This window comes from Falco peregrinus, chromosome 10 (genome assembly GCF_023634155.1).
Source record: "Falco peregrinus isolate bFalPer1 chromosome 10, bFalPer1.pri, whole genome shotgun sequence".
NCBI lineage: Eukaryota > Metazoa > Chordata > Aves > Falconiformes > Falconidae > Falco > Falco peregrinus.
The window spans coordinates 18811968-18831383 of record NC_073730.1 but is presented as its reverse complement, the minus strand read 5'-3'; the positions used below and the strand labels follow the sequence as shown (position 1 = coordinate 18831383).

The 19416-nt window shown below is 37.0% G+C and overlaps 1 protein-coding gene across 1 annotated transcript in view; it reads right to left on the bottom strand.

Moving 5' to 3' along the window:
• COL24A1 (collagen type XXIV alpha 1 chain) overlaps window positions 1-19416 on the bottom strand; it is a 147748-nt gene that overhangs the window by 98543 nt on the left and 29789 nt on the right. Inside the window, 6 exon segments of the mRNA XM_055815621.1 lie at window positions 4374-4418; window positions 5104-5157; window positions 7352-7396; window positions 8596-8649; window positions 10925-10969; window positions 17836-17889. Of these exon segments, the coding sequence (XP_055671596.1) occupies window positions 4374-4418; window positions 5104-5157; window positions 7352-7396; window positions 8596-8649; window positions 10925-10969; window positions 17836-17889 (297 nt within the window).

Here is a 19416-nt window from a genome sequence, read left to right as displayed (position 1 = left end):
CAAATTGCTAGGGGAAAATGGTTTGGGTTTTTTTCCATTTTTTTTTTTGTGTGGGTTTTTTTGATTAATTTTTATCAGTATACTATTCATATACTATTTCTCCAGAAAAGCCACATGAAGCTAATAGAAGCTCATGCTATTAGTCTGAAGCAGCATCATGCAATATTTTCTTTATTCCTATCACTGTATAAAGTTAGAAGAAAGGACAGAGCACAGACCTACAGAGAAGTCAACATCCTTTTTAATTACATTGTAAGGTCCATAGAAAAGCCTATCATAAAATTTGCAAAATACCAAGCTGGAAAGGTATTCTGCCTGGAAAAAATCCAAGCTAAGATGCTCACACGGAAGAGACTTTTCCTAGAATGGAAAAAAAATCTCACACAATATTAGAGTACTGAGATTAACTGAGAGATGGACTGACCTTAAAAAATCTGCCACAAAGCACCAGAGTATTACTAGTCCATCTCCATGGGGAAAAGGAGCAAATTCCATCCCTGCGATAATTTTTACATGAAATACTCTGTCTTTTCAATGTTTGAATGTCTTTTTACCCTTCCCTGTGTATCAGGAACAGTACTTTGAGGCATTAACCTTTCACCTCTCCAAGACTGTGTTCAAACCTGCTGCAGGTCAAATGTACAATTCATTTGGCCTTTTCAATCTACCTTGTTTGGAGGACATCCACATAGCTGTCCAGCTCAGGGCTCAGTAAAGCAGTGTCTTTCCTTAATGGAATGGGGGATATGAATCATCAAACAATATTATATGAAGAGCAGTCAGAAAGATAATATAAACTGCAGCAAGCAGGTGGAAAAAATTGTATCCTAAACCGAAGTAGTTTAAATGCAGCTTAAGCCATATTTGGCTTTAGTAGTAACTTTAACCAAAAAATCTAAAAGTCAAGGCAACTTTTAATGCATATATATATATATGTATATATAATGTATACACACTGCTAAAACAGTATGTTGAAACAGCTTAACAGGCTCTTAAATCCCATCATCGTGCTGTAAATTAATTTGGGACATGCGTAACACTCCCTGTATGATCTTTTGGGTTGATTTTGTCTGGAGTTTTTTTCTAGATTCTCCTCCAAATTCAGGAAAGCAAAAGATAGGAATGCCTCTCACAACAACGAAATTTTTATTCAGGATCTGACCATGGAACTCACAAATAAGAATCTATAGCTGTAACTGTAAGATCTGACAGTACAGATCTTTACACCATGACTGTCTTATTGTTTAAAAAGTAGAGGTTCATAGGTTAAGGGTTAATAAAGCAGATTACATTGATTCTCCAACCATACACCATCGGCCAGATTTTTGCAGAACTCTGAAAATGCAATGTAAAATTTCACACATGCAAAATGGGTATTTCACAGTGCCTATGCTGTTAAAAGCTACCAGCTGACATGGCACAGACAATGATTAATTTACCACCCTTAGCATCATATTTTGGTTGTACTGTCTACCATTGGTATATGTTAACAGAGGCAGAATTGCCATGACGCACGTGAATATCAATATTTTTTTTAATGGAAACACACAAATGAGGCATCTAAAGTGAAATGCAGGATGCAATGGGACAGTTTTACCAGCCACCAGATCATAGATGCAGGTCACAGATGATGTTTTACATACATCAGGAACCCAGAAGAGCATGAGTTATGAAAGGGACAGATCACTCACAGTCATCATAATCCCATTCCCAACATCATGTGTCAGAATTCTAACTGATGATGATAAAACTATCTTGGTAAGTAGAAAAGTGAAAAGGAAATGTGACATATGAAAACAGTCAGAAAAGTCTAATAATGGAAGTAAAATACTACTGTGCAACAAGTGTTTTATTACATCAATATCATCATTTAACATTACTATTATAAAGCATACAAAGGATGACTATTCATAATTTTAATACTAAACAGAACTGTTTTTACAGTTACAATGGACTTAATAAATTCTTGGTATAATTTACAAGGTCTGTTCTGTCACTTTGACTACTGATTGTAACTAATCCCATGTAAAAGAGAACTATGTAAAACATTCCCCCAAATGGGGTCAAACTATTTATGTAAAAGCACTATGGATCATACTAATAGGACTGACAATTCATTAAAAATACTGCAAACTAGCCAAATTTTATATTACAAGCATACAATGGGAAGAAATTGAATACATACGCTTCCACTATGAAATACTTTTTTAAAAGCATATTGTATACAAAAGTAATCTAAAATTCAAACAAATCCTCACTCTATAATCTTCACTCTATAATCTTCACAATAAAGATTTTGGTAATTGAATATTCTGTTCCATTTCAAATATGCCAGAGATATTACAAATATGAAGAACTATTCAACAAACCTGCTAAGTAGTAGCATTTTGTATGTACAACCCATTACACAATCCACTTTTCTTATACTTTAATGTTACTTCCAAAACTAAGATCATATTTGGGACCTGTTTTCTTTCTGAAGGCTCTCTGCCAGTCAGACAGTTTTTTCCCCAAGTATTATTATTGACAGAATTTTTGTCCAAGTAAGTAAGTTGCATCCTAGAACACAAGGCAAGGAGCCTAACTTCAGGCACCATGCAATTCCCAACCCAAATTTCATTTAGCGACCATGTCCTGCTCCAAAGCACCAGCGCTGTTAACTATTAGTTAACAGTCCAGGACACTGTGTCAAAAAACATTGTCATCACAGTTTTCATTGGGGTTAAAATAACACATGTTCTCTAAGTCTGTGATCCAGCAAAGTACTTCAAGCCAGGTTCCCTCATTATTGCTTTCCTAGTTTGATCCCTAAATTAGTAGCCTTCGGTCAAATAAGTACTTTATAGATCATAGAAAGCATTCCTTGGGACTGAGGAAATAACAGCATTACAGAGGAATCATTACTGAATGAAAGCAATCATGGACATCATACAGTGGTGGTTTTAGTGCTCTGTCACCTATGTGTAACCTCTCTGAATTGATTTATATGAATGCAAGTCCTTATCAGAGCATACCCTGGCATTGCTAGAAGCTGTGCTCTTAACTGTAAATTAAAAACAGCTGCTTACTACAGCATGCACAGCACCAACTGTTATGGATTGAAACAAACTACTACACTGGCAATCACAAGCCTCAGTGTAATCTGCCACAGAGAATGAGATGATAATGCAAAACATGTTTTCAGAGTACCCTCCTGTCACCTCCTCTTCATTTTCCACACTGAGCACAAGCCTTTGCTTTCTGTCCAGGTTCTTTTTCAGCATTGCACATGACTCACCAGTACAACCCATTGCCAACTACTGCAAGGTACTGATGGCACAGATCCCTTCTTGCCCAACGCTCAGATGCACAAAAAGTAGGATTTTATGCAAATTATAAGTGAACTACAATATGGTCAACAAGCACAGGAGCATCCCATCCTGCTAACCAAGTAATTAAAAAGCAGATTCTTACTTTGATTTTACACCTTAACAATAAGACAGCAACTTCAGAAAGAGCAGTCTATCAACTTAATGACACTTCTCCAGTTGCCTTTCTTTACATCAAAAGGAACTCTACTGAAGGCTAGTGCCTTTTTTGGCTGGTGTTAGATCACACAGAAAACAAAACATAATTAGACAGAATTCTCCACAACTTTCATAGCATACACCAAGGGCCAAACAATGGCAATCACAGTACTGCTGCCGAACAAGCTTGTTCAACATGTTAGATGAAAGTCATCTGAACAGCTGAGTGCACAACTGGAGAATGCTATCGTAGTTTCCAATCTCAAACCACAAGCAAGTTGAAATTGGAAACTCCTGGATAGCTTCAAAGACCTAAAATAATAAGGTTGCAGCAGAAAACAAAACACTTGGCACTGAAGATATACCACAGGAAATACATAAACCTTCATAATGTATACTCGACAGATTTGTGTTTATTTTCAGCTGTAGAAATACATGCTAAGTAGAGGACAGCTTTAATTTACCACAGTCCAGAAACATCAGACGTTAGCAGCAGTTGATTTGCATTCACACCAACACCAAAATCAGACTTACAAAAAACTTGGATCTGTGCATCTTGTGCTAACACTGATTTTATAGAATATATTTATATGTTCCTGTCATCTGTCAACCCTCAGGTAGCTGATATAATGAACCAGCCACAAGGCTCATCAGATTAAGTCTTCCTCACTTCAGAATATCTAGTACTTATAATCTGCACAGAATTTGCAGTACTGTAAAGTACTAATTGGAAACAATAGAAAGTCATCTATTGAAAAAGTAAAAGTACCGTTTTTCAGCTGATTAAAGTTGTGTATTATTATAAGAGTGAATTACAGATGCATTTACATTGGCAGCAAATATTGTAACAAGTGTTAGAAGCTTTACCTGTCTCCCTTTAGGACCTCTTTTTCCACGAAAGCCTGGGATGCCCTGAGAAAGAAATAACCCATCATAAGTAGGTTTTCTTTTCAATAGCTTAAGTTCAAGTAATCAAACCTGCATTTCATTTGAAAAGACAGTGTAAGAAGAAGCACCATAAAAAAAGAAAAGAAAAGAAAACATTCGAGCAAAGAATCATACAAACAATGTCCTATAACAGGGGGGACAAACTACAAACTTTGCTTGTCTTTACTGTGGCCACATCAGAACTATGAAGGGCCATATCCTGCATCCATCAAAGCACATGGCCAGACATCCTTTGTGCTCAAAAAAACCAAAACAAAGCTCAAACACAGATTGAGATTAACATTTCCATAAAATTATCCAACAAATGACAAATACTGATTATTGACTAAAAAAAAATTCTTCAATGAAAAATACTCATTATGGACATTCGTGGTAAGAAAAAAATACCCCTAATCCTTGCATCTCTAGATAAAATTCACATAACAATTTACAGCTGCTCTCTATTTCACTTGAGCACCAGTGCATTTCATTGATTAGACTAATTAGATATGCGCTATGTATTTAATTTCCTCCACATCTGTTCATATGAGTCTTTACAAGCAAAACTGTTATACTTTGTAGTTCCCCCCACCCCCAACCCCCTGCCTCCTAACATACATTGTATTACCACCCAAATATCAGTATTTCATTAATGTTCCATTAAACCTACCCTTTCTCCTTCAGGTCCTAGTTGTCCTGCCACACCTGGAGGTCCAATGAAACCCTAAAAACAGAAGAAGAATTCTTGATTACAAGGCTGCTTCCCACCAACACATCTTGCCCCTCAGTATTGGCCAGCTGTGGGTTCAAGATCCAGCGATTAAATTCAGGTTTATTTGAAATGACCAGTAAAGCTCAATCAACTTAAATGTGACTAGGATTTACTCTCCAACCAACAGCAAAAACATTTCCTGTTATAAGGGTACAGAATCAATTAATAGGGAAGTACTAAGTTTTCTAATAAGACAAGTTGCAGAGATATTTATTAGAATAAATGAAATACGAAACAAGCTGGTTTTTCTTATGCATTAAATACATCAGAAAAAATGTTCTCATCTTTAATAACACTGATCTCTGCTATATGAAAGTCTTACAAAGTTTACCCTGTCATAAGCAGAATGTTTTTCTTAAAATTCAGTCACAATGCACTTCTCCCCTACCTTCCTCTCAGAAAGTCAGAAATAGATCCTCTCATGTAATCAGTTGTATGAAGACAGAAACATGCTTTTGACTCAGCAGAAGTGGCAGTTTATATTTAAATTTATAAAAACAGTAGCAGAGATGGATTGTACACTACCAGATTCAAAGTGAGATTGGTACAAAAATATTAGGAGTTACTAAAAAAGAATCCCTTGCTTTCATCTGTCTCTCTCCTGTCCCCCTATGGTAACTATTTGGGATTTTCGGGTTTTGTGGTTTTGGTTTTTTTGTTCTTGTTTGTTTGTGGGTTTTTTTTAATTATGAAAGATAGGGCTGGATGACAAGATGTGCACTAACGAGATTAAGGAAAACAAAGGCTCTTAATTTTTCTACAGTTCCTTAAAACAGCTGAGAAGCAGAGTATAGTCTGATTGCAGGAATGTTCTAAACTCAAGGTTCTAAAAATACTTCCTATCATGTTTCTATACACTTCCATGGCACAGCTGTATGGCCCAAACAGGACTGTGCATCTTTTTTATTGGAAAATGCTTGTAGAATCCAAATAGGGGATTTAGCCTTAAGACCTGACAGGTGTTTTTCCCTAAAATTACTCATATGTTGGCCATTTTCAGCTTTGTGTAAACAGAGCAGTAGTAACTTTTCAGGAAGTGACTGGGATCACTTAAGGTCTTCTTGGTTGAGGGGAGAACAAGACAAAATGCATTGAGAATTTGAGCAAAAATAAACTGAAGAAACATAGAGGATACAATCCCTGAGGGTGCAATATCTGTTAACACTTGATCCTGACAAACTAATTTTTCCCATCACTGTAATGAAAACTGACATCAAAAAAACCCACCCCGAAAAACCAGACATATTAAGAAGCTGCTGCAGGTAAAGGTTTTTAGTAACTACATTAAAAAAAGGAGCAAAAGCATATTTAGCAGCACAGTAAGATTATTTTAATAGGTATTTGAGAACACAGCACACTGCTCAGCAACCTATACAGCATGAGCTGAGGGCCTGAAAACACCTAGCAAAAGTCTCCTTCAAATCCTAGGTGCAACCAGAAACATGCAAGTTTCTGGAAACCCATGTCTACTGCCTGATGGGGAGAGTCTGAAAAAATACTTATGCACATACAAGCATATGTAGGCATGCACATGTGCCTATTAAAAAAAAAAAAAAAACAAAATAAAAAGAAACAAACAAAAAGACCCAGAAAAAAGGCAACCTAACCAAAAGCAAAGCTTGAATCAGCAGAGCATTAAGAGCCTTTGGACCCTGGGACATAGATGACTACAACCAAACCATTCTAAAATCTCAAGAGCACTTTTACATTTTTTATGTGACAAGATGGTTTCCCTTTATCAGCTTCTGTAGCTGTTACAGATTGCAATTGCCAGATATGTCTCCCTTCTTGACAGCTTCCATTATGGAAATAATGCTTCAGGCAGGAAACATGCACTCCTCTTCACTCCCAGCTCACACATCCACATTTAGCATTGCTTTCCTTCTCTTGCCTGCATGCATTCCAAATGAAGAGGACAGGCAACAATGGAAGACTGCTCTATGCTGCTCACCATGGAAAAAAAAATAAATCCTTACATGTGTTTTGAAAGAAACTCTATGTTTTCCCATTTGTAGGTTCTGTAAAGACAGAGTAGTTCAGAGGGCATACAACTGGCAGAGCTGAATGAAATTCCTCATCCCCTTGCTTATTTACCGTATGGGCAAAAATACACAGGCATGCCAAAATGCTTAAAATGCTTACTTACTCTTACACCTTTAGGACCTGGGTTACCTTCTGGTCCAGCTAAGCCCTATTACAAAAAGACATGAGTTGTATTTCATTTTAAACAACCAGATACGATCTATTTAAAATAACTGTAACAGCATTTTTTAACTCTAAACTGGCAATACATTCTTTAAATTATTAGGATTGAAGGGGGTGTCATAAAGCACTCCCCTGTTCAGAAAGGTCTCCCATTAATTCATGGCTGAAAGTTAAGACAATGACTGAAGCTTCCTTTACATTAAAATTATTTCTTCTAGCAGGAAAATTTTTTCCAGACCCAGTGATCTGGCATTACAGTGACATAATTTCACAGGACTTTTCATAAGCTTTTATATTTGGACACATTTCCTATTATTTTAAAGCTAATGTTAGAACATCATATGTAGTCCAAATGCTTTAAACATTATCTGTGATTCAATGCAAACATGTTATCATCCATTAGTATATAAAATATTGTAATGGAATTTTAAAATATATAGCCATTGCAAACCTAACCAAATAAAACACTGAAATATTGGTCAAATTCACCCTTTAAGCAGACACAAAACCATAGACAGTTGTGAATTTGGTTTATATACCTTTATATGGGGAAAAAATGAATATTTCTACTTTATGTCTTATTTCTATTACTGGACTGAGGTATCTGTTAGCCTGTATGTATTTTTTTTTTTAAAAAAATCAATATTTAGATAAGTGCTTGTGTTTATAGAAAGCTGCTTTCTGGCTTTATTGGTTCTCCTCAAATATCTCACTGTGGAAAAAAAATAAACTCTTAATGTTCTGTTTCCTTAAAGGGCTGAAGAAATAGTTTCAGCAGTGAAGTAAATACATTGCTGAAAATCAGGAGGAACTCTACTACAACAGGAAGTTTCCTATCACTTCTGGACCTGATATATGAAAAAGATAAAACACATACATCCACATGAGGTTTATGAAGGAACATAAAGTGTTTAGAGATTCAGTACATTGGTAGTATCATGTATGTATTCCAGAAAGGCACAGCATTGCTTCATCTAACCCATACAAGTGTAAAAACCACAAGACTCAACATTACCTAGACGGCATTACCTGTGAAAGAGGTCTGTTTTAAGGATAAATGATAAGATATAAACAAATACATTTATACTATTAGTAGTTCCAAAAGAATTAGATATGGTACTTTTGAAAGGAACAAACAAGAAAACTCTCCAAACTGCAAAGACATAATTAATATAGTTACTGCACCTGCCTGCCAGGATAACCAACTGCCCCAATATTGCCAGCCATTCCTGGAATTCCCTAAGTGGAAAAGGGGGATGGGGGAGGGGGGGGGGGGGGGGGGGGAGGAAAAAACAACACGTTTAATGTCATGTTTTGGAGCTTATTTGTTTTACCATTTCTCTTTTAACACCTTGTCTTAAGCCAACAGCTTAAGCTCATAGAAAAATTGCTCTCGGAGTAAGCTACACCACAATACCCTAAAATTTACTCATTATACATAAGTAACTCCACCAATTTCACTTACGTATCCTTTAAAAGGCATTACAAGAAGAGTAGTCTAAGATTTTGTGAAATACAAGTGTGCGCACCCCCATATTTCCATAACAAAACATAGATGCTATTTATAAAAAGTAACTGGGCTAGACTACAGGAGACAGCTCCTGATAATGAAGGAACTGCACTGGTCTTAGCTGTATTAGAACAAATGTGTTCTCGTTGGAGAAGAATCCTTGCGTCTTTACAAATTATTTTTTTTTGTTTGTTTCTGCCAGAATCAGGTCAATATAGCACTGGGTTAGTCATGAATATAACGAACTATTCTTCATCTTCTTTCTCCTACTCAAATCCAAAAGCCAATTTTGTTATTTTATTACTTAGCATCAGCACATCTGACTACTTATTTTCAGACAAATGTGCTTTTCTGAAATGGTGCCAAATGCCATGTGCCCATCACCAAGATAGATGAAGCTTCACCTACCTCTGTTCAGTTAATTTTATTTTAAATAAGCCAAGTTAATAAACTGGACACTCTTGCAGCCTGACCCTCCACCCACTGTCACACGTCAGTGTTACCACAGCAATGGATCATGTCTTCCTCTCTGAGCTGTTCACAGGTGATTTATGGTGAAACAGTAATCTTAGGAAGCAGAACTCAGAACTGCAGATGCAAAAAAGGGGTTGCAGTATTTTTTATTTAAATGAGCTGTCATTGCGATGATTCTGTCACCTGCTTTCAGCTGCTAGTGATTCATCTTCTGACAGATGTTCTTTCATGGAACTAGGACCCATGGTCTCCTATTTTGGCTCAGATGTACCTCAAAACACATGTATACGAAAAAACTAAAAAAGCAGTAGAATCATTGCATTTATACCTTATCCTTTAAAACTTTTCCTTTGTTACCAGCTGTTCAAGGAGTTTCATGACTCTCAGATTCAGAGGAATGTCTGTCCTTGCTGTACAAGTTTCTAAAAACTAGAAACACAGGTAGGTGCTACAGATGACAATTAACTGGTCTAACCCATCACCTTCACCAGTCAGGCCTCAAAATACCAGCAGTATAAACTACATGCAAAATAAATCCCTTAACTCTTTCATCCAAAGTGTTCTCTTAGAAAATACTCTGATGTATCTTTTAAGTGATAATAATGAAGGAAAATATTTATAGCAGCTGCACGAAAACATTCAGGTATCAAACAGCTGCACATCACCAGTTTTCACATTCTTGAACATGCATTGCCTTTGAAGGAACTTACATGCTTGACTGCATGAGTAATGAGCAGAATTGCTTTTCAATGCAAGCTTCACTTTTTCCTCCTCCATGGTAACTAACTGATTATCTTTCATCTGCAACTTCTTCAAAGATTCACTCTTCCCCTGATGTTAAGAATGACTTTCACTGGTTATCTCTTATCTCAATGCTAAATTATAGTCATTACAGAAAAATGCCTGTGGGCTTGTAATAAAAATCACCACTCATTCAATTAAGATTTGTGTATAAAACTCATTAAAGTCATGGATGATGTTCATAAGTTTTCATCTCCCTTCGGGTGTCTATCATCTTTTATCATCACCATTTCCCTTTCAGCACTGTCCAAGAGGAAACTCATGCTTCCATCCACTCTGCCATTAGGAGCCTTGTTAATGCTAACAGGGTGCCTCAGCAACTGGATGTCTTTGAAATTTATGTTCAGATTGCTTCTTGAACTGACATGGAAGTGGGTAAAAAACACTAAATAATCTTCATTTTCTACATGCTAGGAGATTTAAAATGCATTAAAATGCATTGAGAGAATCCAAACTGTGCTTCTAACAAGAATTTTACACCCATCTCCGGCAAGCCAGCATGGTAGTTGAAGAAAAACAAGCTGGTCTTTTTCCATTCCATTTAGACCATTTTTTACCACACTGATCTCTAATTAATCTGAATTCTTGATGAAGAATGATCAAGTATTTCCTTAAGCAGTCAGTAATTCACATTGATTGCTTATATTGAACACTTATATTGGATTATGCATTCTTCCATGCTCAATTGTTTATCTGTAGAGTATAGCGTACTCTACTTTCATCACTTACCTGCTCACCCCGTGGCCCTTGCAGTCCCGCATAACCCTTAAGACCCTGTAGGTGGAAAACCAGGTATGCGATAAATACAGTTAAACACACAAAATGGACCCTCTTTTCCTACTCCAACCTCCCTTTAACAAGAAACATTATCCAGTCTTGCTTGTCTGCAGCATTAGTACGGTTTACATTTAGCAGCTCATATGAAAGCTGAGTTAGAGAAAATGAGCAAGAAATCTTCATAGCAGTTTAGACACTTTAAAGATATCAGGCGCTTAAAGACAGTTCCAGACTTGCACTCTTCTAAACAAGTGAGTACGTGGGATGCTGTTGCCAGTTACTGCTGAAACTGAAGAACTAGATTTGGTACAATGCATTTCCTCACTCCAAATCCTTGTCACGATGCCCTTTCTGAAGAGGGCAGTTCAGAGGAGGGGTGTAAGTAGAGGGTCATTCCAGAGTATTCTAGGATGCTCTCCAGAAAGACAGACCTTCCAAGACACAGGATATCTCTTTTCTAAATTAACATGGAACAAATCCTAGCCCTTACATTGTGTAATTTATATCAGTAGGGAAAATAGCCTGTTCCTCATCCCAGAAATCTTTACCGTGGTGCTAGAATCACAAAGCTATGAAACTTTACTTCCTGTGCATTGACCATTTTGTGCATATTTTAGCTGTTAAAGAAAAAAAAAAAAGAAAAGTAGAGCTGGAATCTGCATCTGCACCAGCATACTTGAAAGGGGAACCTCACTGGATGTCTTCACACTGTACTAACGATACCCAGACAAGCTAGCCTAAAAGGGAGCCTGTAACAGTTGCATGATTGATGCAGAAGCCAAGTGTCTGGTCTACACATCCCTTGCAAGAGGCACTGGGAATACACAAATTCCAAAAGCTGCAGCTTGAAAGACCAAAACAATCCTTATTCTGGATAGAAATCTATCATAAAACTGGCCTCAAAGACATTGACTGAGTAGTGGGAGTGTCTTGGCTGATGTCAAACATCTGGTTGCCTTGCAGCATGATGATACTCATTAGTCAGTAGAGACTTGAGACACTGTAGTAAGAAGGAATTCTGCAACTGATTTCAGCAGATCAGGTATCCCAAAATTTTGCATAAGCTTTTGCACGACCACAAGAGTATTTCTGCATGAAATTAATTTTATTATTACATACAAAATTAAAGATTGAATGATTTTGCTTGGTTATCATTTCAGATAAAGAAGAGAATGACATCTGTAAGGCTTCAAAATTTGCCATTTTGCTAGTATAGGCTTGTTTGAGGAATATTGATCCAAAAGAGATGTACTCATTAAGAAACCCAAAGGCCTCATTTTCTCAAAACCCAACAGAGCAGGTGTGTCCTTTCATTTTGCTAATCACACACAGGACATTGCCAATTAAAAAAAAAATATAATGTATTCTGGCTTCAATCCTCTCCTGTAGCTTAAATCTAAATAATTTATATATGTTATCTTGCATCTAAGGAAGGAGGTCTGCATTGCTGTTGGGGAAAAAAAAATAAATCTGTAACACTGATAGTCAGGAGCTGATCTTGGACAAACCAGTTAGTATGAAATATCGCAATTTACTGTATTAATGTGTGCCTAAGACCAAATTTTTTACTGAATTGCTAAAGCAGAAATACAGATGCCAGCATAAGCCAGTAACTCATTTTTAGCTTTCAAGATGTGCCTCACAAAGCCGTATCATTTTTTACAGTCCCAGGCCACTCTATTTCATGAGTTTTATCCATTTCACAATTTTATCCTCTCTCCATGCTTAATGTTCAACTAAAGCACGTGTTGCTCGAAGAGATCTCTCAGTAGTTTATTATTTCTGTATGTGGAGAAAAGGAAAGCAAACACTACTATATACAGAAACACTCAAAGAGAATTTTATCACCACTTGGTTTCAAGGTCTGTCAGTTTAGCTGATTAACACCTGCATGGACAGTCTCAAAAAATGACGCCCGAGGAACTATGAGATGATGGAGGACTGATCACCAGTGTGCACCTTTCTACACAACAGCATCTTACTTCTCCCAGAGGAAAACTCTGAACTCATATTTTGTAGTATGCCTGTGTTCTTATTCAGAGTTAACATGGACTTTATTTATTCTAACTCACCTAACGCTGGTTCAGAATGAAGCTAAACCATGCTAAAATGAGTATCATTCCAAAGACAGAGTTTTCCCATAGGAGTTTCCTTTCCTGTAACTTAGCTAATCTTCTTAAAATTCTTAGGTTTTTATTAGTTTGGGTTTGTATTCTTGAGTATACCCATATAAATAAGACAGTTTGCTCTGAGCTATGATGAAAGTAAACAAGAAGAATACAAGTTCACATGCACTGATTTGTGGAATGAAATACCTCCCAATTTTTAATGAAGATTAATACTCTGATTTTAAAAGCTCACTGTGGAAGAGAAAGGTTTGCAGCTTCCAATTACAGCAACACAAACTTCAAGCACATTACACAAACACAGCAAGTTGCAAGAATACTTTGGTCTGTGTGAGAGAAAAAACCTTTACCGCCAACTAATACGATCAGAAAAGACTTCATAGCAACTTTAAGTGTCTGACTTCTACTATATGCCTAGCACAGTGGGACCCAGACTGAATGAAGTCTGTATTTAGCAAAATATAGATGTTAAATCATAACAGCAAGGACTGTTCAAGCCAAGTCTTTCCACCTTTCTGGTGCCCATTGTGTTTTATTAGAATTTATATGCATTTGTTATTAAAATACATCTGGCATAACACCAGCAAACTAGAGAGCCAAGAAGTTTCTCTAACCTCTAAAAATCAGTAGGTGGAATGTTATACCTGATGCTACAACCATCGGCTACAGAGAGATACTAGTCTTTGAAAAGCACCAGAAAAAAATTTTCTGGGTATGGGGTAAGTTTAGCATATAAACATATTTCCATGTGCTGTCACATGAGACTTTGCAACACTTACTTATCAGCTCCACATTGTCACCACATGGCATCCAGTTTTAAAAAACCTCATTGGCAAATGGTTTGTTTTGTGGGTTTTTTTCTTCACAGCTCCATTCTGTCTTGTTTGATGATGCATATTAACACAACTAAGCTTTCACCTAGCATCTCTTAGCCCAAATATCCCAAGGAATGGAAACACCACTTAAAAAAAGAAAAGCATATGTATAGAAGATGGACATTTTCTCCACCTAATTCAGCAGAGGAATTTCTCTCACAGAGTTGAAGTTTCCTCCTGCTCAAGGCTAACTTCACTTTCCTAGGAGAAACAGTGGGAGACACTTTGTAGCATAACACTGACATCACCGCAGGTACCGCTTTGAAATTTATTTATCTCCCTTGCCCTTTACAGGATGCACATGTAAAGACAAAAGCAGCTATTCTCAGGTTGCATCCAAGTTTTTTCCTTCAACATTTCTTACCATATTATAGTTTAGTATGTGAATTTTATCGAGATTTTATAGATCCCGATTCCCATGATTTACCGTTACACACATACTAGGGAATAAAGTCAGCCCAAAAATTGTAGCCAATCTTTAAAAAAAAAAAAGTCTTTTGCAATGTCACTGTAAAGTACCTGCAACCACACAGACACTGTAGTCATTCTAATTTATTGGCATGATCCCAGGCAAGTTAATGCCCAGGAGTACTGTCCTTTGGCTGGCAATCTACCCCTCAGTACTCTGGCTAGCAGAGGCAAGTACTCACCTGTCTGTACAGTGAAGTAGGACGTTTCTGGGGAGAGGGGGAAGGGAGAGGCTTCTACTCTGTGAAGTCTTGGGACTGATATAAGGGAAGAGTTGAGTGGTGATTTAAAGATGGTCCTGTCAAGACAGCTCCAGATATGAGATTGTGCAACTGCTCTGGAAACAGCACTCCCCTCAAACTAACCCTCACCTCCTGCCATTGCTCCTCTGCTTCAAAAGATGCCTGAAAGAAGCAGGCCTCTAAACACTTCATAAACATGCAATTTTCTGTTCTTACACTAGAATAATTTTGGAACCCTACCCCAAGCAAAACTTGGTTTTTTATAGTGTGTTACAGGCATGAGAAATATGTCATATTTTATATGCAACCACAAGGACACATACCCCGACACATGGCATGTAATGGAAAATAAAGTTAATCACAATAATCTGCTCCAGAGTCCTGATTATTAACATACGTTTGTTTCACTGTCTTGCTACAAAACACCATAGATTCTCAGCTTTATAAAGAGAAACATATCATTTTATAGTTCTAATCCAAAACAGTAGTTTACTAGTGCTGCCCTATTGCATTGAGGGCTTCAAAATATAATATTTGGGGTGTGGGTGTGTAAATGAATCTTTGCAAGAAACTCTCCTAACGATCTCAGATATTCAGAAAAATAGAACCAAAAGCACATGGAATATAGCTTCTCAAAGTTATTCTTGTCAAAAATGTAAAAATAATATGCACACTTGCCACAAACTTCCACAACACATGCTTTTATATGTTGCACAGGAAGTTCAGAACCAGGTAAATTCTTATTAGAAAACTCAGACGCAGTTTCCTCCACATCCAACCTGGAGCGGGACGACCGTGCCCAGTGGAGGGCAGCAGGCTTCACAGCGCACCCTCCACTGCGGCTCTCCAAAGCCACTACTCCAGTTAATGGGAAATGGATGATGACTTCCACAAAGAAAAAAACTCAAATTTCCAGGTCTTTCAGGAAACCACTGACAAAATTCAATATGACCAAAATTAATTATCATGACACATACAGATTTGTATTACACTACTAAAAATACTGGAAGAACATTAGAGCTTTTATTTGCTATCAAATGTCCCACTGTTTAAAAACTACTCAGTTAACACAAGTTGTCAAAATCAAATAGAATTTGGGACACCATTAACTCATATATATAACCTTTCTAATCTTCCTTTTTACCTGGATGAGACAGAATATCACAAATATGTTATTTATCCAATATCATAGTGATTCTCCAGTAGTACTGGGATACAAAAGAAAAATAGAAATACTTGATCTTTCTAGCTGGTTTACTTCACAGCTACTTGTGCTCACATTCCTTCAAAAACAATTTCTGAGATCACAATGAGCTAACAGCTTGTTTACCTATGTATATTGAAAAGCAATAACTAAAGTTCACAATAAATCATGGGCTTGTCGTTAAAAAAATTAAGCGTGAAATAATTTTAACTGTTTACAGGTGTAGCGCTGTTCAAAAGCTGGTATTCTTACAATCTGGGTCAGGCAGAAATTATCTTAAACATGGTTCTAGTTAGTGTCTGATGTGTACAACATGGAAACAGACAGTAAAATTTCCAGTGATCAAGTGAGCACGATTCTCCACAGAGTCTCTAACCCTCAGATAAGGAGTGAATTCTTGTGGCAGGAAGAGAGCATGATGGCCATAAGATTCTAATTTCCTTGCCCCCGAATGTCAGTCTCATAATCCAGAACAAGTGACAGCTGCTTCCCATCTAAAAGCTTTAAAACAAAAACTACTTTGTTTTCAGAGCAAAACTATAAACCTGATGAAACAAGAAAGCACAATACTTGGGAAATCTCAAGGTGGCCCAAGATCAGTGGTGACAAAAGCTATGAGTGTTCAGGCTTGTAGGTTAACTCTCAACAGAGGGGATGTAAATTCTTGTCACAGCTATACGTTTTCTCAGTTCATAGAACTGTGGGCCACATGTTTGGCAAAATAAATTTCCATGCTCCTCCTGGTGCTAATTCAGTGATAGCTCCCTTTTCACATTTTTACTATGGTTTGTTCAATTCAAGAAATAAATTACTAGACTTAAAAAAAAAAAATCATACACTTTAAGAGTAAGACAATGTTGAATGAAGCCATCTTAAAACATAACACTGAATGTAATTTTTGTTGCAATGCCATTTTTTCTTCAGCTTCAATAGCAGGCAAGCATTTAATTACTATTCCTTTTCTATATGTCAAAAACTCAGGCCAAAAATACCAGGGCCTACCTTTCTAACAATTCATTCCATCCTTTTGATTGAACACTTTACAGCTGCCTTTAGTGTTACATACTACTTCAAAATTCTGCTGTGATATGTGTTCTTCATGTTTTTCTATTACCCCTGCAACACTGGATTATCGTCTGCAAAGACAGCATTTAATAGTACTTTCCCCCCAGCTTTCTTGCTGATTTTTGCCACCTCACCAGTCACCATCTGACTAATCACAGCAGCCTACTGGATTTATGTCAGGTGACCTCTCCTTCCACATAAAGTATATTCACTCCCTCAGTCTTCTGTGCTCATTTTCTCAAGGTTGTCTCATTTCCCCCAATGACATCCTTCATGTTCCCTTTCCAAAACTACTTGTCTGCTTTATGCTCTTCTGTATACATAGGGCTGCCATAATTTGGATATATTTCCTAAATGCAGTGTGTGGCACCTGATGTTTCTCACATTAAAAATATTGTGTTATGTAGCAGGCAAAAGTAGAACTTACTCTATTTGTGTTCTAATTTAGCGATTCTGGAACATATTCAGAAAGAAAGCAAATAATTCAGTGCAGGAATACTGAGGATATCCCATGGAGCTTTCTCTATACTACAAAATACACAATATAGAAAAAAAGAAATGAAAAAGCTATTACTGGAAACTGAATATATCTCGCAGGCTAGCCTATTTTCTCTAGTACTTATTCTGTTTGAGCAGAGGCACATGATGCCTGTTAAGAACACCAACCCAAGCAGCTGTAATTTACATTCTGTTGTGATGATCTCACTTAACTTAGTTGCAAGGGAAGATGCTGAACTGTTGGCCTATAGCCTGACGCGGTAGACAGTCCCAGTATCAAGAGCAGACCAAAGCCCTTCTATTGCCTCTTGACCACCAGACATCCACCTGATGGCTATTGATTCGAGCCAGAGAGGGTTACATGAAAACGGAAGCAGAATCTTACCTTCTGGCCTTTGATCCCAGGTGGTCCTGGAAAGCCTATGGGGCCTGGATCACCCTGTACAACAAAATCATCCAGGATCACTATGTTTCACTGGAACATGACACAGGCCTATAAACTTTGTAGGACTCCATATTTTCTCTGCATGCTTGGACTTTTGGTACAAAGAAGTAGCTAATGTTTTATCAGGCATAGATTCATTTTTATTTTTTTAGAGGACGAAAACTGAAAAGGCAACAGTTCCTCAACTGCAACCTCCTAGTGCAAAGTGCATGCTCCTGCATGATAACCACACAGCCAAATCACAGCTGGAACAGACTTAGCTCACAACCTCACAACATATACTTCTGGCCAGCATAAATGGGAGTGAAGAAGCTATACAGTTCTTGAGGTATCCCTTCCCTCAGAAGTCAGTGGTTTCACCTCATTTTTCTTTAATATTTCTATATACATGTATTTAACTATTATTGTTTATTGTTTGTGTTACTTTTATGCCAACAATCCTCAACCAGGAATCAGGACACCATTTCAGTATCTGCTACATAAAACATGGTGTAAATCTAATATGTCTAAAAGACAACATGAAACATGCATACATACAAATGGGTTATGGTGGCATATGGCTATTTTCATTCCAGTTCTTTAAACTTGGTAACTACATGATGGTATATAAGAACGAGAAATAGAGCATCTCAAACGCTACAAAAATGGGCAAATATGCATTTTTTTTATGGTTGTTGTAGATGGGGGAGGAAGGAAGGTTATTCCAGTCCTTTTTCCCTTGCTCAGGACTGACAGCAAAGAGATGCACTCTTGCAGGATTGGTGCCCAAATTCAAATTCAATAAGTCAAGGAAAAGATCCTAGAAGCAAGTTAGCATCAAAGTAAATTCATTACCTAGGGTGAGCAAATTTGACTTAGGTGAAAAAATTAAGAACCCAAAATAGCAAGAACTATAAAAATACATATCAATTCCGTATGTTTGTATTATAGATACATTCTGCATGTATTTAGGTGTAGGTCACACATATACCTGGGTGAGCTTTAAACTGTTCTGTGGCATCATGGTCTCATGCCAAAGAATATACCTTGAGTTTCAGGCAGACACATATAGCTCACAACAGTATGATAGACTGTCAAAAGCAAAAGTTGGTTAGATTAACATAATATTGCTATTTCTATAAAAGCCACACTCCAGTTTCTTATCAGTGCATCAACAGACACATTTCTGAATTTTTCTCAGCAGCTCTTTAACATTGGAAATACATATTTGTGAATTTTAAGGTTTGACAGAACGCATGCATTAAAAAATATGTTATTTTATGCACACAGCAGCAGCTAGAAAACAATAGTTATCTGCTAATGCTTGCTTTATCACAGAGAGTGGTCCTGGACTCCTACAGTGTTTTCTACTTAGCACAAATATTCCCCAATTTAACTACTAGCAAATTCTCTTCATAAAACTTAATATAAATACAAGATAGCCTAAAAGAGAGAACATAGGTTAACACATTAGAATGCAAACATACAATTACATTTTTAGCATTATCACATTGATTTTAAAGTTTTATACATAGTCATTAG